This window comes from Mauremys reevesii, linkage group 8 (genome assembly GCF_016161935.1).
Source record: "Mauremys reevesii isolate NIE-2019 linkage group 8, ASM1616193v1, whole genome shotgun sequence".
NCBI classification, from domain to species: Eukaryota; Metazoa; Chordata; order Testudines; family Geoemydidae; genus Mauremys; species Mauremys reevesii.
The window spans coordinates 42,964,493-42,991,013 of record NC_052630.1 but is presented as its reverse complement, the minus strand read 5'-3'; the positions used below and the strand labels follow the sequence as shown (position 1 = coordinate 42,991,013).

The window sequence follows — 26,521 nt, the reverse complement described above, 5'->3', positions numbered from 1 at the left end:
CAGGCTCAGAAAAATTTACCAGACATCCTGACTACTAGCCAAAGCTGATCCAGTGTGGTCTAGGGACACAGCTGTGGTGAGAACATAGCATATATAACATATATCTTTCAATAACAGTGGCAGAGCAGATAGCTGTGTATCTGGGATGCAGTTGCCACAGGCAAATGGGTGAAAGGCTTTCCAGCCACGGCCACACAAACAGCAAGATCATGTGCTTTAATAGACCAAGGGCCTGGCAGTTACATATTTTTTGGGTGGGATGAAATACAGAAGAAAAACACTTTTATTCTTTCTGAAAACTGCTATGCCAAAACATTTCTAACTTGCATTTCAACCAGGTGAAGAAGATGGAAGAGATCAATCAAATCTTGAAACAAAAGTTTGGGAAGCATTTAATCCACTAATAGGCAAACAGATAGACCAGTTCTTGGTGGTAGCACGGTAAGAAAATTTGGCCTTTCCTTGGGGAAAAAACTAAAGAACTTTAACTTTTTTTTGGAGGGTGGGGGATGGGGGGAGGTAAATTTTGGTGGTGATTTCTTGTTTCACCTTCTCCTGTCCCGAACCCAATGTTCATATTTTCTCTCTCTCTCTCTCCTCGTATGAACTTTTTTGGTTGCTGGTTCACTTGCTCCTTTTTTAAAAAGGTGTGTTTTGCTTGCCTAAATGGAGTATGTGACTTGAAGTGCAAGATATGAGACTGCATAGTTGTTCCCAATCTGAGGCAGAAAATGCAAATAAAATATGGGAATTATGGACAACCATATCCTGGGAGTTACTTGAAATACCTATTTTAACATTTTGATGGGAGTGTGGTAAGGATTTTCAAATAGCATTGTTAGATTATGCAGATGATGTAGATGCAATTTATTTTGGGGCAAAATCTTCAAAATCTGTACAGTTAGTAGATATTGAAAATGTACATTTTTCCAGCTAAAAACCCCACCCCAATCCATGATGATTTTATTAAAAAAAAAATAAAAAAATCTTGATCTCATTACTCTGAAATGTTTTCATGAACATAGCATATATTTGAAAGTTTTTCACAGTAGAACCATTAGACTCCAATTTAATTCTGTGAACGAAAACTTAATTGTAAAATGTTAAATGGGTGAGGATATCAAATTTCTTCTTGTGCCTATTAGGTAAGTTTACAGAACTGTCTGAAAGCCTGGAAGGAAAGGGGAATGGGTGAAATAATTGGAGAGAGAGGTGTGGTTAGTGAATGGACTCGGATGTCATTGGATGTTGAAGGGAGGAGACTGGGTGGAGTTACGAATTGTTAGTGGAACTTGGGGTATGTCTGCACTACGAAATTACTCCGATTTTACAGAAGTCAATTTTTGAGAACAGATTGTATAGAGTCGAGTGCATGCGTCCACATTAAGCACATTAATTCGGCGGTGTGCGTCCATAGTACCGTGGCAAGTGTCGACATTCCAAGCGGTGCACTGTGGGTAGCTATCCCGCAGTCCCCGCTGCCCATTGGAATTCTGGGTTGAGCTCCCAATGCCTGATGGGGCCAAAAATTTGTCGCGGGTGGTTACGGGTAAATGTCATCAGTCAACCCTCCCTCCGTGAAAGCAATGGCAGACAATCATTTCGCGCCCTTTTCCCTGGATTCCCCGAGCAGATGCCATAGCACGGCAAGCATGGAGCCCGTTCAGCTCACTGCAGCAGTTATGAGCATTGTAAACACCTCACACATTATCGTGCAGTTTATGCAGAACCAGAAGCTGAAAACCCAGGCGAGGAGGCGATGACAGCGCAGTGATGAGGACATGGACACAACTTCTTTCAAAGCGCGGGCCCCAGCAACGTGGACATCATGGTGTTAATGGGGCAGGTTCATGCCGTGGAATGCTGATTCTGGGCCCGGGAAACAAGCACAGACTGGTGGGATCGCATAGTGTTGCAGGTCTGGGATGTTTGCCAGTGGCGCCGAAACTTTCACATGCATAAGGGCACTTTCATGGAACTTTGTGACTTGCTTTCCCCTGCCCTGAATCGCAAGAATACCAAGATGAGAGCAGCCCTCACAGTTCACAAGAGAGTGGCAATAGCCCTCTGGAAGCTTGCAACGCCAGACAGCTACCGGTCAGTCAGGAATCAATTTGGAGTGAGCAGATCTACTGTGGGGTTTGTTGTCCTGCAAGTAGCCAATGCAATCACTGAGCTGCTGCTATCAAAGGTAGTGACTCTGGGAAATGTGCAGGTCATAGTAGATGGCTTTCCTGCAATGGGATTCCCTAACTGTGGTGGGGTGATAGGAATATGGGTTCCATCTATCTTGGGACTGGACCACCAAGGGAGGTTTGAGGGGAACCCGGGCCCGCCCTCTACTCTGGGTTCCAGCTGAGGGCCCTGTGGTTTGCAGCTGTCTATAGTGCCTCCTGTAACAGCTGCATGACAGCTACAACTCCCTGGCCTACTTCCCCATGGCCTCTTCCAAACACTTTATCCTCACCACAGGACCTTTCTCCTGGTGTCTGATAACACTTGTACTCCTCAGTCCTCCAGCAGCAGCATCTCTCACTCTCAGCTCCTTGCGCCTCTTGCTCCCAGCTCCTCACACACGCACCACAAACTGAAGTGAGCTCCTTTTTAAACCCAGGTGCCTGATTAGCTTGCCTTGCTTGGCTACAGGTGTTCTAATCAACCTGTCTGCCTTAATTGTTTCCAGAAAGCTCCTGATTGTTCTGGAACCTTCCCTGTTACCTTACCCAGGGAAAGGGGACCTACTTAACCTGGGGCTAATATATCTGCCTTCTATCACTCTCCTGTAGCCCTCTGTCCTGACCCTGTCACAGTTGGCAGACAATGCCAAAAATGCAAAGTTTCAAGTATCTGGGCTCCAGACTCTGGGTAAAGGGACGATGAAATTAGACCTTGGATAATAAATGCCTGGCTCAAATGAAGAGAGAGAAGTGGTGTAATATGTGACAGGAGGATACCAATAAGATTAAAAGGGAAAATCTATAGAATTGTGGTGCATCCGGTTTGAAAGTATGGCTGGAAGTATTGGGCAACACAGAAGAAAAATGAGCAAATGATCGCATCCACAGAAATACAAATGTTGAGATGGATGAGCGGTGTAAACAAGAGAATCCACATGAGGAATGAGTATGTTGGAGACAAGCTCAAAGTAACACTCAGAAATGGAAAAAATGAGGGAGTGCAGTGTCATGTAAAATGCATCCCTGACAACTATGTGGATAAGCATCTAACAGATCAAGACTGAAGGAAAAAGAGGCCAACTCAAAAAGAAATAGTGGGATGTCATAAAGGAAGACATGTTAGCATATGGTGTGATAGAGGATATGGTACTGAAGAGCGCTCTTTGGACTGAAGGACTTGTAGAGTGGACACCATTTGATGCAGTTAGCACAAGCAAGAAAAAGCCTCAATGAAGGAATTTAGGGAACAAACGAGTGTGTAAAGGGAAATGATTCTTCTAAAACAAAATACCAAATGTTGTTAAGAAGCAAGATGGAAAGGGCTCATACTCATCTCAAAGTGCACAAAATGGTTTATTTTCCTGATTCTTGAATGTGCCATTGAAGGGAACTTTCATCAATATTTAAAAAAATGACTAGCAATTTTTGCTTGTCCAGTTTGAGAGAGCTTAAAGTGCTAGATTGAGTGCTTAGACCTACCGAGGAGCCAAGGGTTGACCTCAGTTGGCTAAATTGAAGTAAAAATGTTAGCTTGTATCTCTACTACAGAAAATGTCAGAGTTAGCTAATGCTTGTTTGTTGTTGGCTAACATGTTTTTTCTTATCTAGACATACCCTTTCTAGTCCTGTGCATTGTGGCTGAGCTAAGTTGAATTCACTGTGGCTTTAGTAAGTTTTGTGGTGTTCCTCCCACAGCATTTCTACTTTCTTTGAGGTGTCTGAGTAGAGAAGCAAAACTTATTAAAGCTAGCGCCTCGGACACAACACAATGGATTCTACTGGAACAGTGAGAGGGAGGAAAATCGAGAACAGATAATTGGGGAGTAACAGCTGGTGGGGAATAAGGGGAGGCAGATTAGGAAAAAGGGGAGAACAACCTTTTATATAAAAATATGCTTCTTGCTAAGACTCCCACCCATTGATATATCTGAGAAATTTGGAAAGACCTGATAAGCTGAGTGTGACAAGTGGTGAATGTGAATATGGTGAAAGCTGGGAATGAGGAAGGTCATGGGAATTTGGGGGGCCTAATGAGTTTTTGTATAATGGGCATGGTAAGCTGGAGAGGCTGGCATGAAGAGTTGGATTGCTGTCTCCCTCCACCGCTGCCCCTCTCCCCCAAAACTGTGCATGTAGGACATACCTGGCAGAATGTGAAACTGTTTAAATGTGAATAGACTGTCTTCTGAAACTTTCTTAGAGGAATGATAATTGGATCACTGCTGTCCCTCCTTCCACCTGTTATCTTGGCAGCTATCTCTTCTCCTTTGTGCCTTCAGTTAATTAAAACCTGCTCTTATCTTCATGGAAAAGGTTCTGATGTGCCGTTTCCAAGTTCAAGGCTGACCTACCCATATCTCTTGAGGGGTGGGGAGACAAGGATGCATCCCAATGTGATCCTGGAGAATTTCTCTCTCTCCTTGTGCCTCCTGCTATGCATGAGCATAACTTAGGGCCCTGTGAGCTAAGCAGAATGAAGCATATGTAATAGCAAGCCACGTGATGAAAGGGATCTCTGGCTCAGAGCCGGAACATAACAGTAAGTCCTGATATGAAGTAATGGAGACACAAAGTAATGGAGACGAATGCCAGAGCTGTTCACTGTGAGCCTGCTAGCCTCAGAAATAGTGTGTGTGGATTTTCCTGTATTCACTTTGCATGCAAGGTTAATGTTCTCTTAATCCTTTTCAGCTCTGTTGGTACATTTGCCCGGGCCCTAGACTGCAGTAGTTCTGTCAGACAGCCAAGTTTGCACATGAGTGCTGCTGCAGCTTCCAGAGACATCACACTGGTAAGATTAAGAGGATTTTGAGAGAAATGTAAAATATGCACCTCTGCTATGGCAATAGGCACATGGAAGGATGGGAAGGTGGATTGTGACTGAAATTCAGCTACTGCTTTTGTAAAGGTGCAATTAGATTACTGCCAACCCGTTTTTTGAATTTTATTGCAATGTTTTCTGCCCAGTGCTTCTCAGTCATCTCCTGTGGTGTACACACACTAAGTAGCTGTCTTGAAAACAATAGATTAGTTGGCTGTGTGTAACATGATAGCTTTGAAACACTGCATCCAATCAATTCCAAAAAAATCATGGAATATTCTAGCCATCAATGGGTGAAAAAGATCAGAACAGAAAACTTGGCTATCAAATATATTGTTCCCTACTAGTGTTTGCTAAATTTCAGTACAGCCTGTTCCTTCTCTATATTGAGTTATTTATAACTAGGGCCCTACCAAATTCACAGCCATGAAAAATGCATCACAGACTGTGAAATCTGGTCTTTTGTGTGCGTTTACCCTGTACTCTACAGATTTCACGGGGGAGACCAGCGTTTCTCAAATTGGGACCCAAAAGGGAGTTGCTGCGGGGTGGCAAGGTTATTTTAGGGGGGTAACAGTATTGCCACCCTTATTTCTGCGCTGCCTTCAGAGCTGGGCAACCGGAGAGAGGCAGCTGTTGACCAGTTGCCCAGCTCTGAAGGCAGTGCCTTCATGCCATGCCATACCATACCATACCATGCCACCCTTACTTCTGCGCTGCTGCCTTCAGAGCTGGGTGACTGGTGAGTGGCGGCTGCTGACTGAGAGCCCAGTTTTGCAGGCAGCAGCGCAGAAGTAAAAGTGGCAATGCCATGCCATGCCATCCTTACTTCTGTACTGCTGCTGGTGGCGGTTCTGCCTTCAGAGCTGGGTTCCCAGCTAGCAGCCACCGCTCTCCAGCTCTGAAGGCAGCACCACTGCCAGCAGCAGCACAGAAGTAAGGGTAGCTGTACTGCAAACCTCCCCCCCTCCATAACCTTGAGACTTCTTTTTGAGGTCCTTTTTGGTTCAGGACCCCTACAATTATAACATCTGACATTTCAGATTTAAATAGCTGAAATCATGAAATTACGATTTTTAAAATCCTGTGACCATGAAGTTGACCAAAATGGGCCATGAATTTAGTAGGGCTCTATTTATAATAAAGTTCACAAAGTGGTGGTATTGTAAAACATTACTTATATCACAGTGATTAGTATTTAATGAGACAAAAAAGGAAAATTCAAGCTATGTATCAGCTTCCTGACAGCGAGATGCATGAACTTGTTGAAGAGTCTCCAAAGGAAAGTATTGGAAGCCCCAGTGCTTGGATCATTTCAAGTGAACAGGACAAAGCACTGTAGAATAAATTCATAATGCACAAAACTAAGAACAGTTAAGGTTCCTAAGGGCAAATAACCTGTAACTTAAAACCACCGGAAATAGAGTAAAGTCTTCACCCTCTATCATCTCTCTCACTCATCACATCCCTACCCCAAGCAAATCATCAGTTATCAACCACAGACAAGCTTAACTCTGACCTAGTTGGTGTGGTTTTGATTGGGGTGGTGTTTGCACTTTGGAACTTCAACTGTTTTTAAGGGATTTTTGGTTCTATATTAGGTTGCAGTTAGTAAGGTGCATTGATTTTTTTTTGTTTTGTTTTTTGTTTAATGTAGTTGCTATTGATTGTGAGTAAAAGAAGATGCACAATAAATTTGAGTTTGTGTGGCATGTCCTCAAAGGCCCCCTCACCCCTGCTTCATCCATGGATGGAATCTAACAGGGCTTTCCCATTTGCAGTTTCTACGATTGTACCATTTCATTATGTTTTTACATCTAGTGACTGAATCAGATTACTGCTTGGGAGTAGATGAGTAGAAATTATGGATACATGGGATCAACTTTTCCAAAAAAGCACCATTACTAGATGACCATAGCATTCATTTACTAGTAATGAATGGTCAGCCTAGGACTGGGGAAGTTCTTACTAATATATAGTAGTGGAATATTTTGCCCTGCCCCCGATTATAGCATGTGGGATATGTATAACACATCTGATTCTTGTCACTGGTTTCATTTCTAAGCATTTTATTATTTGCCCATCTTCTGTTAATTTTATTTTTTAATCTTCTGTTTAGTTCCACGCTATGGACACTTTGCACAGAAATGTCTATGACATTTCCAAGGCGATCTCTGCCCTTGTGCCACAGGGTGGGCCAGTCCTGTGTAGGGATGAAATGGAAGAGTGGTCTGCTTCCGAGGCAAATCTCTTTGAGGAAGCACTGGAAAAATATGGAAAAGACTTCACTGACATTCAACAAGATTTTGTAAGTATAAATTGAGGCAGTGCAATTTAATTGTGCTCTGCTCTGGGACTTCATCTCAAACAGCGTCTGAGCTAGAGTGGCACTTGGCCTTTTGTTCCTTGAATGGCCTGAAGTGGAGCCAGCACAGCATGATTTTACCTACCCTCTGCCCCAGTTCTGAAGTGAAGGCACTGTACTTGAAAGGCATTTATTTTATATGGCCACCAAGAATGGTTGGTGCCCCTAGCAGGCACTGACTGCCTTCCCTGTTAGGAGGAATTATAGTCTATAAAACACTTAGCTGAAAGGCTTCTGTCAAAAGATTCTTGTGAATTTCAGGGAGACATCAGCTTCTTGTGATGACTGTGGCTTTTTCTTCATATCCGTAGCTTCCATGGAAGTCCTTAACCAGCATAATAGAATATTACTACATGTGGAAAACTACAGATAGATATGTTCAGCAGGTAAGAGAGATTCAGCACAGCCCATTGAATTTTAAAAGGAGCTGCTTTTGTCTTTAAAGGAGGAGTATTGCTGCTTTGAACTTCCCATTGGGAAGGTGGATTTCATAGTGCTCCAAAGCACTAGAAATATCTCCCTTGCCACAGAATTCTTCAGCCATCATATAGAAGTCTGGGAAATATGTGGGGTTGCCATGTGTGTTCCTATCATGTATGCCCCATAATTTCCTGCCTATGTTAGAGGAGCTTTCAAATGACTCTCTGGAATTTGTCTCAAAAGTGTGGGAAGGGGAACAAAACTAAAATCTTCGTATGTTGCTGTATTTAAGGTCAGCATTAATTTTAGCAGGAAGTTACCCAGGAATTTCTGTGTGAGAGGAGGATGGTGTGTAAAACAGCCCTCCATTGACTGTTCCTTACTTCGGTTCTCCAGTCTGGGAGCCATGAGGAGGCAAAGTGGTTGCTGTTCATATGGAGGTGGTTCTGTGCAGTTGGAGTATTGTGGGAAGAGGTTGATGCCTGGCATTCCTTAACTCACACACTTACCAGCCAGTTTTGGCCACTAGTTGCGCTCATTTCATCCATCTTTGTCTAACTGTGAAGATAAGGTGATCCCTTAAATAGAATACAATACAGAAACACAAAAATGGGTTCTGTAGAAATCTGGTTACTGAAAACTAGCTGTAAGAGTTGGGTAGAGTGGCAGAAAGGTTAGTTGCGAAGGAAGATAAATGTGGATCAGTGTAGGTATTTCTGATATACCCACCACCATAATATTTAGAAATACAGCGAGGAGTCTGGTGGCACCTTAAAGACAAACAGATTTATTTGGGCATAAGCTTTCATGGGTAAAAAAACCCCAAATAAATCTGTTTGTCTTTAAGGTGCCACCGGACTCCTCATTGTGTTTGTGGATACAGACTAACACGGCTACCCCTCTGATATTTGACATATTTAGATCTAATACTCTATTTTACAATCCAGTTGTACTTGAGAGAAGAGTACAACAGTCATATTCTGCTAACTCTCTCCAATGGAGACTTTGCCTGAGGGTAAGGATAGATGACTGGCCCATGTGTATTTGGCCTGGAGTTATGGCCCTGTATTGCCACCTTTACCATCCCTTTTCAGAGTAGAACACTTTCATGGTGGTACTACAAATGGATCAGACAGATTACATAATGAACAAACACACACACTGTATCAAATGCTTTTAACATTGACATTCTCAGCTCGCCACTGACTGTCCAGCTAACTCTTTCTGTGAGGAAGATGTAGACTCACTCCCTTCCAGCAAGATAAAGCGTTAAGCACTTGGGACAATGAAAGAAGCTGGTGTGATGGGGAAATGTTGACAGGAACCTATCCTTTTCTTTCTCTCCCCACTGTGGGCACCACTGGCACAGTGGTTGGCTGCTTCTTTACTGCTATGTGTGGCTATCATTATGGGGATAGATACTGGATAGGCACACTTTCCGTGTACTGCTGCTAAGGCAGATGCTTTGAGGGGAATCTGCTTGTCTCCTTCCTTTTGTAAGGTACTCCTTGATTATACAATGAAAACAGCCCCCTGGAAGTGGGGGCAAGGTGGCTGTTCTCTGTGAGAAGTCTGTCAACCAATGAAAATTGTGCTGCCCACTCCCTAGTTTATTAGAGTCAAAATTGTGTATCTGTCTGATCTCTTGTGTATCACTGGCCACTAACACTACCCTGCACCGCACACTGAACCCAACACTTTGATCTAATTTCAGCTATTACAGCCCATAGCAGACTAGACTGTCAGAGAATAGGAGGCACCAAGGTGCACCAGTGCCTGAGTTCCCCGTAGTGTTAGGGAAATGATTGTGAGATATAGCCAGACAATCCTGGCAAGTGACCTGCAGCCATGTGTTCCAGGGCAAGGTGAAGAATCCCCAAGATCATTGCAAACCCTTGGGTCTAGCCCTTGATCTTAAAATCTCCAATGTGTGTGTTTCTGCTTCATTTACAAACTGCAGACCTTTTGTTTACTAGATAAATGATGTGATAACCCTATGCTGCAAACTTATTTTGGGAAGGTCTCCAACAAAGTTTGTATATGTTATGGAAACAATGCATGTTTCCATTCCTTTGATAGATAACATGCATAGGATAGGCATAGCATCTCCTTTTTGGACAAAAATCTCTTCACAGTTTTTGAAATGATGCAGCTGGTCAGGAGAGTGAGTAAATAAGATGTTGTACCAGTTCAGATTCATTCTGGTTGGGTATGAGCTAACAAGGAGAAAAAGCCCAGAACGCTTAAGAGATCTTTCTTTGAACACACACATTGCTGTTGGACTAAAAGAGGATGCAACGAGTGTCCTTTATGAGAAGTTGTCTGACTGTGGTTTTGGAAACGGATTGGTTGAATTCACAGAAGACACTTTGGTTGACTCTTGATGGCTACAGTTGATTTTTCAATGGATATTTCTGTATCAGAAAGGGAATACATGACTGCTGCTAATGCCAAGAAGTGAATTTCATTCCTGTTCGTTAACAGACTTGTAGGTGCTAGGGGTTGAATTGCCAGACTCCCAGTTAAAATGGTGTGAACATTTGTCTTTTATTTTTTGTGTTTCACTTTAACTTTCTCTTTTGTGTTTAAGAAACGATTGAAAGCAGCAGAAGCAGAAAGCAAGCTAAAACAAGTGTATATACCCAACTAGTAAGTATCTTTCCTTATTGATGAATTTCCCATTTCATTATGGATGTTTTATATAGTAGCATTCTCCTTTGCCTGGCAGTATGATGCATTGATTTTATTTGTAAAACTGAAATAGAGCAGCTATCAAATATCCACGTCAGAAGAATTAACAAACTGGATTATTAAATAGGTGAGTAAGGAGGAATTCTGGTTTTGAAGAATAAATTAGCCATCAGTCTAACTTGGATGTATGTTCATCACCTGGAACCTGTACCCAATAAGTCTGCCATCTGTTGAGTCCAATGGAAGGCATTATATTGTAACAGACTGACCAGAAAATGACCATCTATAGCTATTTTTTACAGCCTACTGGCCAGTGGAATGAATGCACATGTAAATGATATGTCTAGCCTTTTAAGTGTCTGAGTTGTGTGTTTCTTACCAAACACATTGGGCGAAATGATGGCTGTTAAGAGCCAGGGGAATGCATGGAGCAGGTGCTGCAGAGGAAAGCTTAATGCCAGTGGAGTTGGCTAGGAGTGCGCATCCACTGCTCTTCCTAGTGCAATCATACTGCTGCTTGCACATGAATGGAAGGCAAGGCCATGCTCCTGTCTTGCCAGACCACTTGGCCAAGGAATGCTTTAGACAGTGCTGGTGAGCTTCCCCCTTGGAATCCCAAGGCTAAGGTTGCCTCGTGCATGGGTGCACTGTGGGTGGAGGGGCTCTGTGTGTTCTCTTCACCCCAGTATAGCACACTGATACAGGGTTGCCCATAACTTGGCCCTTAGAATTTTTGAGCCTTTTTAAAAAATACAAAATCTTTTTTGACAGTCTTATTTTTCACACAAAATATGGATTGGTAATTTTGTTAGGTTGGGAGTGTAATGGACAAAAAGGGGTAGCTAGTAGTTGCTGAATAATAGGTCTCTTCCGCCTCTAGATTTTGTTGGCTGGGAGATGACTCCTAGAAATGGTGTTTCCTAGTGCTTTGTTTAATTTAATTCTTAAAATCCAATGCAGTGGGACTTCTGCCACTTCCCCTTGGAATCTGTTCCACAGCGTAGTATAAATTACTCTTAGGAATCTGCTTTTGGATGAGGAACTCAAATTTTCCCTTTCTTAATTTCTTCCCTGTACTCCTAGACATACTCCCATGTGTGCTACCCTAAATAATTCCTCTCCCTCTTACCTTTCAAATATTAAGAACTCTTTTTTCATGTGTCCTTTCAGCCATAGCTAAATCAAAATTTATATATTGAGCTTGCAAGTCGATCCCCAAATCCCTGATCATTTTTGTTGCTCTCTTCTGAATTCCTTGCAACATGCCAATATCAATCTGTTAACAGTGTCCAAAATAGAATGTAATATTCAGAATTAAGTTGAATAGAATTTTTCTCCCATTATTATTCAGTGGTAATATCCTTTATGGAAGCTGATACTATTCACGGTGACACTCGATATCAAATTAGACATAAATGCATAATATAACAGCAAAACAAATGCCATTTTGGACAGTAGATACAAAGGATATTAACAGAAAAGACAAATTATTCCCCCTCTCAGTTGCTTTGGAAACATAATAAATGAAATTGTTCGTAGTTTTCTGTATGGGTTGGTTAATTTTCTCTGTGTGAACGGTTTGCCTTTTCCCAGCCTCAAACATACACATGAAAGTAATGTTATTTGCAATTACGCTGATGTCATACCGTGCAGGATACATCTGTAGGCTCCTTCCTTGTATGTTCTTATTCTTCTGATGTGCTAAGAATTTTAAATACCATGAGCCTTGTTTCTTAAAATCTGATTCTCTTGGTCAGGGCTGTAACCTCAGTCTGCAGTTGGTAGGACTTCACACTTTTAAGCCTGCCATCACAGTTCTGCTTGCCCAAGTGGGGAGAAGCCTGTTCTGCCCCATGGTGCTTGATGCATTGTTGAGGATGGTGGAGCATATTGGGTAGTCAGAGCTGGCTGAAAATTTTCAGAACGCTTATCTGTTGGAAAATGCTGCTCAGATGGAAGAAATGTTCCATGCAAATTGTGTCTTCCCACAGAAATGCAGCAGGTAAGCTGGTGAGAGCTGTTTCCTGCCAGCCTGGGCTCCCCTGGCACCTGGGCAGTCTGACTCCCAGGGAGCTGGGCAGCACAGAGAGTTGAGCACCTGGAGAAAGCCAAAACATTCTTCCAGTTCTCCTGAAATGGAACTTTTCAGAATGTTTCCGCCTGCAAAAGACGTCAAAGTTTTGACTCTTTATCCCAATTTGTGGTGGTGAATTTTCTCCCACAATCAAAAGCTTTCATGGCATTTTACAGCCAGGTCTACCAGTCAGCTAATCTGGGGAAGGCTTTCACATGCCATTCCCTACTCCGCTTGTTACCCTCAGCACAAGCACTCATGCAGCGTTCTGGTGAAGGGACAGATGATGGGTGGAAGAGTCCAGTCTGCAAAGTGGGGACCTTCAGCTCTGCTTTGCAGATGCCGTTCACCCTCTCCTCTTGACACAGTACTTAGGGATGAATGCACAGGTGACTTGAATGGTAATGTACTGTAATTTAGGTAATAGGTAAGCCTTAAAGCAAGTGTAACATACACTGTCCTCCACTTCTGACCTTCTCAGCATGCATCATGGAAAGCTGCAGTCCTGTGCACAGCCCTCTTGTCTCCTACAAGTGCTATTACTGCCTGCCTGTCAAATTTCAGATCAAGACATGGCACCGAGACAACTCATGACATTGATGGATTGTGTCTTCCTAGCTATGGATAGTGGTCACGTGCTTGTTCTGATGGATTTTTACTACATTTGGACACTGTGGTTCATTAGGTTATGGTAGGTGTGGGAGGAGTTGCATGGCTCCACTCATGCTGTAGTGATAAACATACTACAAGTACCTAAATGCATAGAAACAGGACCTGGTGTGGCGTTGGCTGGTTAAACTACTGTGCCCATTTCTGTTTGAAGATTTAACAATAATGATCCATGTTTGTCATTTTAGGAATAAATGATTGTCACTTGCTCCAATGCTGACACAAGATCCACCTAGAAGCAAGTAAATCTGGTCAGTGTTTGCCCTAGAATTTGACTGCAAAGAGTGATCTAGAAAGCCCTTAGGGAATGTGTGCACTGAAAACAACAAAAAACCCTGCAGCAATGAGTCTCAGAGCCCTGGTCAGCTGACACGGGTTCATGCTTTAGGGCTAAAAACAGTGTAGGTCTTCCTTATTGGGCTGGAGCCTGAGGTCTGAGACCTTCCCTTCCACCCACCTCCCCCGTTACTGGGTTTCGGAGCCTGGGCTTTGGCCTGAGCAGGAACATCTGCAGTGCTACTTTTTAGCTCTGTAGTGCAAGCCTGAGTCAGTTGATCTGGGCTCTGAGACGGTTGATCTTCCAGGGTTTTGTTTGCTTGCTTGTTTGCAATGAGTGCATGTACCCTAAGGCCTGGTCTACACTAAGGGTGGGGGTCGAACTAGGGTACGCAAGTTCAGCTACGCGAATAGCGTAGCTGAACTCGAAGTACCCTAGTTCGAACTACTTACCCGTCCAGACGCGGTGGGGTCGAACTCCGCAGCTCCAAGGTCGACTCCGCCACCGCCGTTCACAGTGGTGGAGTTCCGGAGTCGATCGGAGCGCGCGGGGAGTTAGAACTATCGCGTCTTGATTAGACGCGATAGTTCGAACTCGGAGAAGTCGAACTCACCGCATCGACCCGCGCGGTGAGTATGGACCTGCCCTCAGTTAATTCAGGACACTTTTCTCTCGGTCTCTGGGCACTTCAGCTGATGGAACCCTAGTTTCCTCTTGTGCTGATAGTGAGAAAGGCACTTAAGAGATGGTAGGAAGAGAAAATAGAGCCAAAGCTGTTGTGTGTTTAGTATCTGTGGTTCTTATATGGCCCCCATTACCAAAGTAATAGGCAGAAGTACCTCTTAGGTCATGTCTACACTGGCAAAGTTACAGCACCAGCAGTTACAGCACCACTCAGAGAGCGCCAAAGGAAAACCGTTGTTGTGTGTTTACACTGACAGCTGCCTGCGCAATAGCATGTTCACACTTGTGGCACTGTTCGGAACGGTGTGATCTGGGCAGCTATCCCACAGATCACCTTTTTCTCTTTTGCTACTAAGACTTGTGGGAAGGCAGAAGGGATCGTAGGCCATCCTGGGTCCTGTCCCAATGCCCTGTGGTGCATCGCTTCGCATCCCAGCAATCCCCGTACTTCCATCTGCATTTGGCGCCATCCTTCAACGGTTTGTGTACTGCGCACCCTGCCCTGTCTCTTTCTGGCTACAGGAATGGATCCTGAGCTGTTGACAAGAATGCTGTTTGCACTAACCAACACGTCACGAGTGGCAGTGGAGTTATTCCTTAAACTACAAAGTCGAGGAGTGTGACATTGATCTCACCACGTGTAGTAGGTACAACATGAGATTTCTTGTGGCATTCATGGAAGTGCTGACCACTGTGGAACGCTGCTTTTGGGCTCAGGAAACAAGCACTGAGTGGTGGGATCACATCGTGATGCATGTCTGGGATGACAAGCAGTGGCTGCAGAACTTTTGCATGAGGAAAGCCACATTCATGGGACTGTGTGATGAGCGCGTACCAGACCTGCGGCACAAGGACACGAGAATGAGAGCTGCCCTGCCGTTGGAGAAGCGTGTAGCGATTGCACGGTGGAAGCTGGCTACTCCACGCTGCTACCGATCGGTCGCTAATCAGTTCGGAGTGGGAAAGTCAACCATTGGAGTCGTGTTGACATCCTGCTCAGAAAGACCGTAACGTGCGTGAGATTGTGGATGGCTTTGCACAAATGGGCTTCCCTGACTGCGGAGGGGCACTAGATGGCATGCATATTCCAATTCTGGTACCAGGCCACCTAGCCACCGAGTACATTAATTACAAGGGGTATTTTTCAATGGTTCTTCAGGAGCTTGTGGATCACTGTGGGCGTTTTTCACAGACATTAATGCAGGCTGGTCCGGAAAGGTGCATGGCTCATGCATCTTTCGGAACATTGGCTTGTTCAAGAAGCTGCAAGAAGGGACTTTCTTCCCAGACCAGAAGATCGCCCTGGGGGAAGTTGAAATGCCCATTGTGATCCTGGGAGACCCCGCCTACCCCTTAATGCTGTGGTTCATGAAGCCATACCTGGGGCAACTTGACAGCAGCAAGGAGCGGTTCAACAACAGGCTGAGCAAGTGCAGAATGACTGTGGAGTGCATTCAGCCGTTTAAAAGCCTGCTGGTGTTGCCTGTATGGGAAGCTGGACATGGCCAATGATGATATTCCTATGTTTATAGCCGTGTGCTATGTGCTCCATAATATTTGGGAAGGGAAGGGTGAAAGCTTCAATCAGGGCTGGACCACAGAGGCTCAGCACCTGGAGGCTGAGTTTGAACAGCTGGAGACCAGGGCTATTAGAAGTGCACAGTGTGGGGCCATAAGGATCAGGGATTCTTTGAGGCAGTAATTTGAAGCTGAAAGCCAGTAATATTTGTTGCTATTCCCAGGATTGCAGTGCTTGTAATGCTAGGAGGTGATTGGTGCACATGATGCAAGAAGGGGCCTTAACATAGCTGTATGTATATTGCTTTGCAGTGCTCTTTTTTGCTTTTACTTAATAAATAAAGATTGCTTTCAAACAAACAATTCTTTTATTGAAAGACAACAACCAGAGGAGAGAGTCAAACAAAAAAATTCATCAGTGGGAATGGGGGGTCTCAAGAGGAGGAAGGGTCCCAGGACGGCTACAGATTTGTGTATGTCCAGGGATCATGCCCAGCCTTCTCCTTTGGAGTATGATGCAGCGGGTGCTGTACTTCAGCAGGGCCAAACTGCAGATGGATGGGTGTTGAGTGCAGTGGGTATTGGGAGTCCACACTGCTGGACTGTGAGGAGGGAGGAGTGGAATGCTGCGGGTAAAGAGTGGAGCCAGGAGGTTGATAAGAGTGTGTTTGGCTGTATGTGTGTGTCTGGTGCGGGGGCAGAGTGCATGGGAAAGAGTTTTGCGACAGTGGCTGCAGAAGAGGGGGAGCGCAGAGCTGCTCGGTTTGAAGAGCTAGTATCGCCTGGAGCATGTCTGCTTGGCGCTCCATAACTGTTAAGAGCCGCTCCATGGCTTCTTTCTGGTGTGCCACATTCTCCTTTCGTTCCCTCTTCTCGCTGTCCCGCCACTCCTTGAATTCCTTTTTCTCGGCGGCAGAGTGCATTATAACCTCATGCATAAAGTCCTCCTTAATTCTTCTTGGCTGCTTTTGGATTCTTTGCAACTGTTCTGCTGCCGATAAGGGAAGCTGGCCTCCCAAGGTCAGCTCTGAGAAGTTTAAATGCAACATTTTACAGAAGCAGTATTGTTTGCAACACAGACAATACTGTTTCAGTGCTTTAAAACACAGCTAGTACTCTCACACCTGACACTAACTGGCTGACCCCAGGCAAGCGCACACAAGCCACAAGACCCCCAAAATGGTGAGTAGCCAGAGGGGCAGGGTAAATCACTGTGTTCCTGGACCCTGCTGTACACTGGACACATGGCTCTTGGGCACTTGGGGAGAGCCAGCACTGTAGAGGGAGCCTGATAATCATTCCTGTCTCCACCTCCTGTGGAAAGTGTGATCATTATGGAAGATATTTCACTGCTGAGGGTGAGTAGAGAATCAAGGGAAGGGTCTTCTCCAAGCATGCCGCTTCTGCCCTGGTCCCTATGCTGCTAGCCTGTGGGCAGCTATGGTCCCCCTGCCCGTGACGGCACAGTGGCATGGGAAAGTTAATTAATGGGGCAAGAAACAAAGCAGCTCTGCCGAGGAACCTCGGGAGCGGATTGCCCAGTATCTCCACGAGAGTTACCTGGAGATCTTCTGAGGGAGATTCCTGTGAAGTGAGGGAGTGTATCAACAGCCCGTTCTGCTGCTCAAACTAGGCATGAGGTGGGAGACAAGCCTGCTGTCTGCAACCTTCCTGCCCTCAACAACTCGCTTCAGCAATTCCCCAAATCAGATCCACTTACCAGGGGCCTCCTCTGCTGTTTGCAGTTCGCCAGTATCTGACTGCTGTGACTGGCTAGGCTTCTCCAGGGTAGAAAAGAGCTCCCGACTGCGTGCATCTCTGGCCTCTGAGTCATCCTCTGCCTCTGGTTCCACCTCCCCCTCTTCATCCAAGATTGGCTCCTCCTGGCTCAGTCCACTCTCAACTGGCAATGAAGCCAACAAAGTATCCACAGGGGACTTTGCAGTGGAGGTCAGGCCACCATAAAGTATCGCATCCAGCTCTTTGTAGAACCAGCAGCTCGTGGGTTTAGCACCAGAGCAGCGGTTTGCCTCCTCAACTAATTTTTTTCCCTGGGTGCTCCAGCCAGCAAGAATTTGAAGAACAGCTAGCCAAAGTCTAAATAACGTGGGTGAACTAGAGTGCCTCATATTAAATGAGGATATTGATATAGTAATAGCTAAAAATGTTTTAAGTACGTCAGAAGCAGGAAGCCTGCTAAACAACCAGGGGGGCCATTGGATGAGCAAGATGCTAAAAGAGCACTCAAAGACGATAAGGCCATTGGGAAGAAACTAAATTAATTCTTTGCATCGGTCTTCACAGCTGAGGATGTGAGGGAGATTCCCAAACCTGAGCCATTCTTTTTAGGTGGCAAATCTGAGGAACTGTTATTTACTCCTCAAACACAAGAACTAGAGGTCACCAAATGAAAAAGCAGGTTTAAAAAGGCTTTTTTTTCCCTCTCAATAAAATGCACAGTCAACCTGTAGAATGCCTTGCCTAGATATTGTGAACCTCATAACTGGCCAGCATGGGGGAAATGGAGAACAATCCCTACAGTCTCTGTGTCCCACCTAGTGGGTCGGGGACAGGCCTAATCCCTTTCCAATTTAGACCTTCCCTTCTGGTGGTGCTCACAGACCAGGTCAACTTCTCCTGTGTCCAATCAGGAGTTGGGGGATGGGGGGAACCCAGGCCCGCCCTCTACACCGGGTTCCAGCCCAGGGCCCTGTGGATAGCAGCTGTCTACGTGTCCTTTATCAGCTGTGTGACAGCTACAGCTTCAACTCTCTGGGCTACTTCCCAATAGCCTCCCCCCAGCACCTTCTTTATCCTCACTGCAGGATCTTCCCCCTGAAGCCTGATCACGCTTGTACTCCTCAGTCCTCCAGCAGCATTCCGTCCCACTCCTTGCTCGCCCTCCACTAACTGATGGGGGAGGTCCTTTTTAAAGCAGGTGTCCTGATTAGTCTGCTTGTCATAATTGATTCTAGTATGTTAATTGGCTCCAGGTGTCTTAATTAGCCTGCCTGTCTTAATTGGTTATAGCAGGTTTCTGATTGCTCTAGTGCAGCCCCTACTCTGGTCATTCAGGAAACCGAAACCTATTCATCCAGTGGCCAATATATTTGCCTTTTACCAGACTCCTGTACCCCACTGTCACATAGGAAACACCCCAGAGAGTCCAAATTTGAGTATTTCTTGAAGCAATTCCTTTGGCTTGCAATCCAATTTAAAGTTAGTGGAATATATTTGTTTGAGGAAGATGACCTCGTCACTGAGCTCTTTTGAGATTTCTTTGTTGTACTGTTGCTGAAATTGTTCAGCTGCAGAAAGTAGATCTTCATTACTAAGGGTACGTCTACACTACAGGATTATTCCGATTTTACAGAAACCGGTTTTGTAAAACAGATTGTATAAAGTCGAGTGCACACGGCCACGCAACGCACATTAATTCGGTGGTGTGCGTCCATGGTCCGAGGCTAGCGTCGATTTCCGGAGCGTTGCACTGTGGGTAGCTATCCCGTAGCTATCCCATAGTTCCTGCAATCTCCCCCACCCCTTGGAATTCTGGGTTGAGATCCCAGTGCCTGATGGGGCAAAAATCATTGTCGCGGGTGGTTCTGGGTACAGCCTCGCCCATCCCTCCGTGAAAGCAGCAGACAACCGTTTCACGCCTTTTTTCCTGGGTGAACTGTGCAGACGCCATAGCACAGCAAGCATGGACCCTGCTCAGCTCAATACCGCAATCTTGGACGTTGTAAACAGACTGCACGAGAATGCGCGAGGTATGCTGAACCAGGACCTGCAAAGCCAGGCGAGGAGGAGGCGGCTACAGCAGCGCGGCGACGAGAGTGATGAGGATACGGACACAGAATTCTCTCAAACCGCGAGCCCCTGCGCTTTGGAGATCCTGATGGTAATGGGGCAGGTTCTAGCCATTGAACGCCGATTTTTGGGCCCAGGAAACAAGCACAGACTGGTGGGACCGCATAGTTTTGCAGGTGTGGGACGATTCACAGTGGCTGTGAAACTTTTGCATGCGTACGGGCACTTTCATGGAACTTTGTGACTTGCTTTTCTCTGCCCTGAAACGCCAGAATACCAAGATGAGAGCAGCCCTCACAGTGGAGAAGCGAGTGGCAATAGCCCTCTGGAAGCTTGCAACGCCAGACAGCTACCGGTCAGTCGGGAATCAATTTGGAGTTGGAAAATCTACTGTGGGGGCTGCTGTGATGCAAGTATCCAAAGCAATCATTAAGCTGCTGCTACGAAAGGTTGTGACTCTGGGAAACGTGCAGGCCATAGTAGATGGCTTTCCTGCAATGGGATTCCCTAACTGTGGGGGGGCGATAGATGGAACCCATATCCCTATCTTGGCACCAAAGCACCAGGGCACCCAGTACGTAAACCGCAAGGGGTACTTTTCAATGGTGCTGCAAGCACTGGTGGATCACAAGGGATGTTTCACCAACATCCACATGGGATGGCCGGGAAGGGTTCATGACGCTCGCGTCTTCAGAAGCACTAATCAACGAATGGCTACGCAGATGGTGTCGGAGAGAAGGGTTTGGATTCTTTGACCATGGGATGGTCTTCCAAGAAGAAGGATTGCTAGGCAGAGACGGGCTCCACCTCACAAAGAGAGGGAAGAGCATCTTTGCAAGCAGGCTGGCTAACCTAGTGAGGAGGGCTTTAAACTAGGTTCACCGGGGGAAGGAGACCAAAGCCCTGAGGTAAGTGGGGAAGTGGGATTCCGGGAGGAAGCACAAGCAGGAGACTGCAAGAGGGGAGGACTCCTGTCTCAGACCGAGAAAGCGGGACGATCAGCGAGTTATCTTAAGTGCCTATACACAAATGCAAGAAGCCTGGGGAACAAGCAGGGAGAACTAGAAGCCCTGGCACAGTCAAGGAATTATGATTTAATTGGAATAACAGAGACTTGGTGGGATAACTCACATGATTGGAGTACTGTCATGGATGGATATAAACTGTTCAGGAAGGATAGGCAGGGCAGAAAAGGTGGGGGAGTTGCGTTGTATGTAAGAGAGCAGTATGACTGCTCAGAGCTCCAGTATGAAATTGCAGAAAAACCTGAGTCTAAATTTAATCCAGAGAAGTATGAACAACAAGGGTAATGTCGTGGTGGGAGTCTGCTACAGACCACTGGACCAGGGGGATGAGGTGGACGAGGCTTTCTTCCAGCAACTAACAGAAGTTGCTAGATCACAGGCCCTGGTTCTCATGGGTGTCTTTAATCACCCTGATATCTGCTGGGAGAGCAATACAGCGGTGCACAGACAATCCAGGAAGTTTCTGGAAAGTGTAGGGGACAATTTCCTGGTGCAAGTGCTGGAGGAACCAACTAGGGGAAGAGCTCTTCTTGACCTGCTGCTCACAAACAGGGAAGAAATAGTAGAGGAAGCAATAGTGGATGGGAACCTGGGAGGCAGTGACCATGAGATGGTCGAGTTCAGGATCCTGTTACAAGGAAGAAAGGTGAGCAGTAGAACAGAGACCCTGGACTTCAGAAAAGCAGACTTCGACTCCCTCAGGGAACTGATGGGCAAGGTCCCCTGGGAGAATAACATGACGGGGAAAGGAGTCGAGGAAAGCTGGCTGTATTTTAAAGAAACCTTATTGAGGTTGCAGGAACAAACCATCCTGATGTGTAGGAAGAAAAGTAAATATGGCAGGCGACCAGCTTGGCTCAACAGTGAAATCCTTGCTCGTCTTAAACACAGAAAAACCACTTATAAGAAGTGGAAGATTGGACAAATAACCAGGGAGGAGTATAAAAGTATTGCTCAGGCATGCAGGAGTGAAATTAGGAAGGCCAAATCACACTTGGAGTTGCAGCTAGCCGGAGATGTTAGGAGTAACGAGAAGGGTTTCTTCAGGTATGTTAACAACAAGAAGAAAGTCAAGGAAAGTGTGGGCCCCTTGCTGAATGAGGGAGGGAACCTAGTGACAGAGGATGTGGAGAAAGCTAGTGTACTTAATGCTTTTTTTGCCTCTGTCTTCACAGACAAGGTCAGCTCCCAGACAGCTGCACTCTGCAGCACGGTATGGGGAGGAGGTGACCAGCTCTCTGTGGGGAAAGAAGTAGTTCGGGACTATTTAGAAAAGCTGGATGAGCACAAGTCCATGGGGCCAGATGCGCTGCATCCGAGGGTGCTAAAGGAGTTGGCCAATGAGATTGCAGAGCCATTGGCCATTATCTTTGAAAAATCATGGCGATCGGGGGAGGTCCCGGATGACTGGAAAAAAGCTAATGTAGTGCCCATCTTTAAAAAAGGGAAGAAGGAAGATCCAGGGAACTACAGGCCAGTCAGTCTCACCTCAGTCCCTGGAAAAATCATGGAACAGGTCCTCAAGGAATCAATTCTGAACCACTTAAAGGAGGTGAAAGTGATCAGGAACAGTCAGCATGGATTCACCAAGGGCAAGTCATGCCTGACTAACCTAATTGCCTTCTATGATGAGATAACCAGCTCTGTGGATGAGGGGAAAGCAGTGGATGTGCTATTTCTGGACTTAAGCAAAACTTTTTTGATACAGTTTCCCACAGTATTCTTGCCAGCAAGTTAAATAAGTATGGGCTGGATGAATGGACGGTAAGGTAGATAGAAAACTGGCTAGATGGTCGGGCTCAACGGGTAGTGATCAATGGGTTCCATGTCTAGTTAGCAGCCGGTATCAAGTGGAGTACCCCAAGGGTCGGTGCTGGGGCCGGTTTTATTCAATATCTTCATTAACGATCTGGAGGATGGTGTGGACTGCACCCTTAGCAAGTTTGCAGATGACACTAAACTGGGAGGAGTGGTTGATACGCTGGAGGGTAGGGATAGGATACAGAGGGACCTAGACAAATTAGAGGATTGGGCCAAAAGAAATATGGTGAGGTTCAACAAGGACAAGTGCAGAGTCCTGCACTTAGGACGGAAGAATCCCATGCACTGCTACAGACTAGGGACCGAATGGCTGGGCAGCAGTTCTGCAGAAAAGGACCTAGGGGTTACGGTGGACGAAAAGCTGAATATGAATCAACAGTGTGCCCTTGTTGCCAAGAAGGCTAATGGCATTTTGGGTTGTATAAGTAGGGGCATTTCCAGCAGATCGAGGGATGTGATCATTCCCCTCTACTCAGCACTGGTGAGGCCTCATTTGGAGTACTGTGTCCAGTTTTGGGCCCCACACTACAAGAAGGATGTGGATAAATTGGAGAAAGTCCAGCGGAGGGCAACAAAAATGATTAGGGGGCTGGAGCACATGACTTATGAGGAGAGGCTGAGGGAACTGGGATTGTTTAGCCTGCAGAAGAGAAGAATGAGGGGGGATTTGATAGCTGCTTTCAACTACCTGAAAGGGGGTTCCAAAGAGGATGGATCTAGACTGTTCTCAGTGGTAGAAGATGACAGAACAAGGAGTCTCAAGTTGCAGAAGGGGAGGTTTAGGTTGGATATTAGGAAAAACGTTTTCACTAGTAGGGTGGTGAAGAACTGGAATGGGTTACCTAGGGAGGTGATGGAATCTCCTTCCTTAGAGGTTTTTACGGTCAGGCTTGACAAAGCCCTGGCTGGGATGATTTAGTTGGGTTTGGTCCTGCTTTGAGCAGGGGGTTGGACTAGATGACCTCCTGAGGTCCCTTCCAACCCTGAGATTCTATGATTCTATGATACTCTGCTTAAACGGCTGCAGCAAGGGAGTTACTTTCCAGACCAGAAAATAACAGTTGGGGATGTTGAAATGCCTGTAGTTATCCTGGGGGACCCAGCCTACCCCTTGATGCCATGGCTCATAAAGCCATACACAGGCAGCCTGGACAGTGGTCAGGAGCTGTTCAACTACAGGCTGAACAAGTGCAGAATGGTGGTAGAATGTGCCTTTGGCCGTTTAAAGGCGTGCTGGCGCACATTACTGACTCGCTCAGACCTCAGCCAAACCAATGTCCCCTTTGTTATTGCTGCTTGCTGTGTTCTCCACAATCTCTGTGAGAGTAAGGGGGAGACCTTTATGGCAGGGTGGGAGGCTGAGGCAAATCACCTGGCCGCTGATTACATGCAGCCAAACACCAGGGAGACTAGAAGAGCACACCTGGAAGCGGTGCGCATCAGAGAAGCTTTGAAAACGAGCTTCATCACTGGCCAGGGTAGGGTGTGACTGCTGTGTTTGTTTCCCCTTGATGAACCCCCACCCCCTTGATTGACTCATTCCCTGTAAGCAACCCACCCTCCCCCTTCGATTACAGCTTGCTTATGGAAATAGTCACTATCGTTTAAAAATCATGTATTCTTTATTAATTCATTACAAAAAGAGGGAGAGAACTAGGAGGTATCCTGGGTGTGGTTTGGGAGGAGGATAGGAGGGAAGGAAAAGGCCACTAAAAAAATTTCACAGTAATGACAGCCTTTTGGTTGGGCTGTCCACAGGGGTGGAGTGGGCGGGTGCACGGAGCCTCCCCCCACGCGTTCTTAAACGTCTGGGTGAGGAGGATGTGGAACATGGTGAGGGTGGTTTATACAGGGGCTGCAGCGGCACTCTGTGATCCTGCTGCTGTTCCTGAAGCTCCACCAGACACCGGAGCATGTCAGTTTGATCACGCAGCAGCTCCAGAGTTGCATCCCGCCACCGCTGATCTTCGTGCCGCCGTCTCTCCTGTCCTCACGTTCGTCCCTCCTATCCTCACGTTGGTCCCTCCTGTCCTCACGGTCACTGGCATCTTTCCTGTACTTTGCTACCATGTCCTTCCACTCATTCAGATGCGCTCTTTCATTGCTGGTCACTTCCATGATTTCGGAAAACATTTCTTATCGCGTCTTTTTTTTCCGCCGCCTCATCTGAGATAGCCTTCGGGACGGAGTAGGGATGCTTGAAAAATTTGCAGCTGCATGAGGGAGGGGAAAAAAGGGAGAGAAGTATTTTAAAAGATGCATTTTACAGAACAATGGTTATACTCTTTCACAGTGAACAGCACTATTCCCCTTACATAGCACATGTGATTTCACTACAAGGTCGCATTTTGCATCTTAATATTGAGTGCCTGCGGCTCTGGTGTTACAGATCTCACAGACGCAGGTCCGGGCATCAGATTTCAGCTTGCATGAGGCCATGGTAAGCCACTGTCTTTCGGCTTCTGCAGCCTTCATATATACAGTGCTTTACCCCTCCCCGCACCGCATGGCTGGTATCATGAAAGCTCACTGCTAATCATCCCCCTTCCCCACCCCCCACCGCGTGGCTGGTAGCTGGGAAGATCTCTGCTAGCCAAATGCGAAAAAGCTCATTGCTATTTCACTCCTCCCCTCCCCGCGCTTGGCTACGTGCAAGGAAGGATTTTTTTAAGCAGCAGGCCACGAACCCAGTAGGAAAAATGCCAATTAAATTCCTGATTTTCAACCAGGTTACCCTGAACGATATCACTCTGCTGAGGATAACACAGCGAGATAAAGAACGGCTGTTTCTTGAATGCCAGCAATCACCGGGACCATATGCAGCTATGCTTTGTCATGCAATGATACCCGATTACTTGCATGCATGGCGTGGTAAAATGTCCTACCATGGTGGACGGAACAAGGCTGCCTTGCCCAGAAACCTTCTGCAAAGGCTTTGGGAGTACCTCCAGGAGCGCTTCATGGAGATTTCCCTGGAGGATTTCCGCTCAATCCCCAGACATGTTAACAAACTTTTCTAAGTAACTTTACTGGCCGCGAATGCATCCCAAGTCCTCAGGGCAAATCAATCATTAAAAAACGCTTGCTTTTAAACCATGTTTTATATTTACAAAGGTACACTCACCAGAGGTCCCTTCTATGGCTTCATTGTCTGGGATAGTGGCTTGGGAGGGCTAGGAGGGTAATTCCGTCTGGGTCAGAAAAAGCTCCTGGCTGTTGGGGCTAACAGAGTGCTATGTGCTCTCTGCAAGCTCGTCCTCTTCTTCATCATCTTCCCCGTCCGCATAATCCTCGGCCATGGCTGAGATTACAACCCCCACCCCGGAATCCACAGACAGGGGTGGGGTAGTTGTGGCGCAGCCCCCTAAAATTGCATGCAGCTCAGCGTAGAAGCGGCATGTTTTTGGCCCTGCACCGGACCTTCCGTTTACTTCTTTGGTTTTCTGGTAGGCTTGTCTGAGCTCCTTAACTTTCACTCTGCACTGCACTGAGTCCCTGCTGTGGCCTTTTTCCATTGGAAATTCTTTCAAATACTTTTTCATTTCGTCTTTTGGAACGCAGTTCTGTTAGCACTGAATCCTCTCCCCATATAGCGATCAGATCCAGTACCTCCCGTGCAGTCCATGCTGGAGCTCTTTTTCGATTCTTAGGAGACTGCATTGTTACCTGTGATGATGAGCTCTGCGTGGTCACCTGTGCTGATGAGCTCTCCACGCTGGGCAAGCAGGAAATGAATTTCAAAAGTTCGCGGGGCTTTTCCTGTGTACCTGGCCAGTGCATCCGAGTTCAGATTGCTGTCCAGAGCGGTCACAGTGGTGCACTGAGGGATACCGCCCGGAGGCCAATAATGTCGATTTGCGGCCACACTAACCCTAATCCGATATGGTAATACCGATATTAGCGCTACTCCTCTCGTCGGGGAGGAGTACAGAAACCAGTTTAAAGAGGCCTTAATATGAATATAAAGGGCCTCGTAGTGTGGACGGGTGCAGCGTTAAATCGGTTTAACGCTGCTAAAATCGGTTTAAACGCGTAGTGTAGACCAGGCCTCAGTCTGTTGAACTGCCAAAGAGAGAGTCAGATTCCAGCTCATTTAAAGCCTTTCTCACTGAATTCAAATGCTGCGCAACTGGTTGAACACCATCCATCTGTGCAGACCATCTAGTTTT

At 46.2% G+C, this 26,521-nt stretch overlaps 1 protein-coding gene across 4 annotated transcripts in view; it reads left to right on the top strand.

The window, feature by feature from the left end:
* Positions 1-26,521, top strand: part of MTA1 (metastasis associated 1) — a 157,790-nt gene that overhangs the window by 78,666 nt on the left and 52,603 nt on the right. For all 4 annotated transcript variants that reach the window (XM_039484276.1, XM_039484274.1, XM_039484277.1 and 1 more), the window contains exons 7-11: positions 339-441; positions 4,869-4,968; positions 7,118-7,306; positions 7,675-7,749; positions 10,374-10,432. In XM_039484276.1, coding sequence (XP_039340210.1) covers positions 339-441; positions 4,869-4,968; positions 7,118-7,306; positions 7,675-7,749; positions 10,374-10,432 — 526 coding nt within the window. The remainder of the gene's footprint in view (positions 1-338; positions 442-4,868; positions 4,969-7,117; positions 7,307-7,674; positions 7,750-10,373; positions 10,433-26,521) is intronic.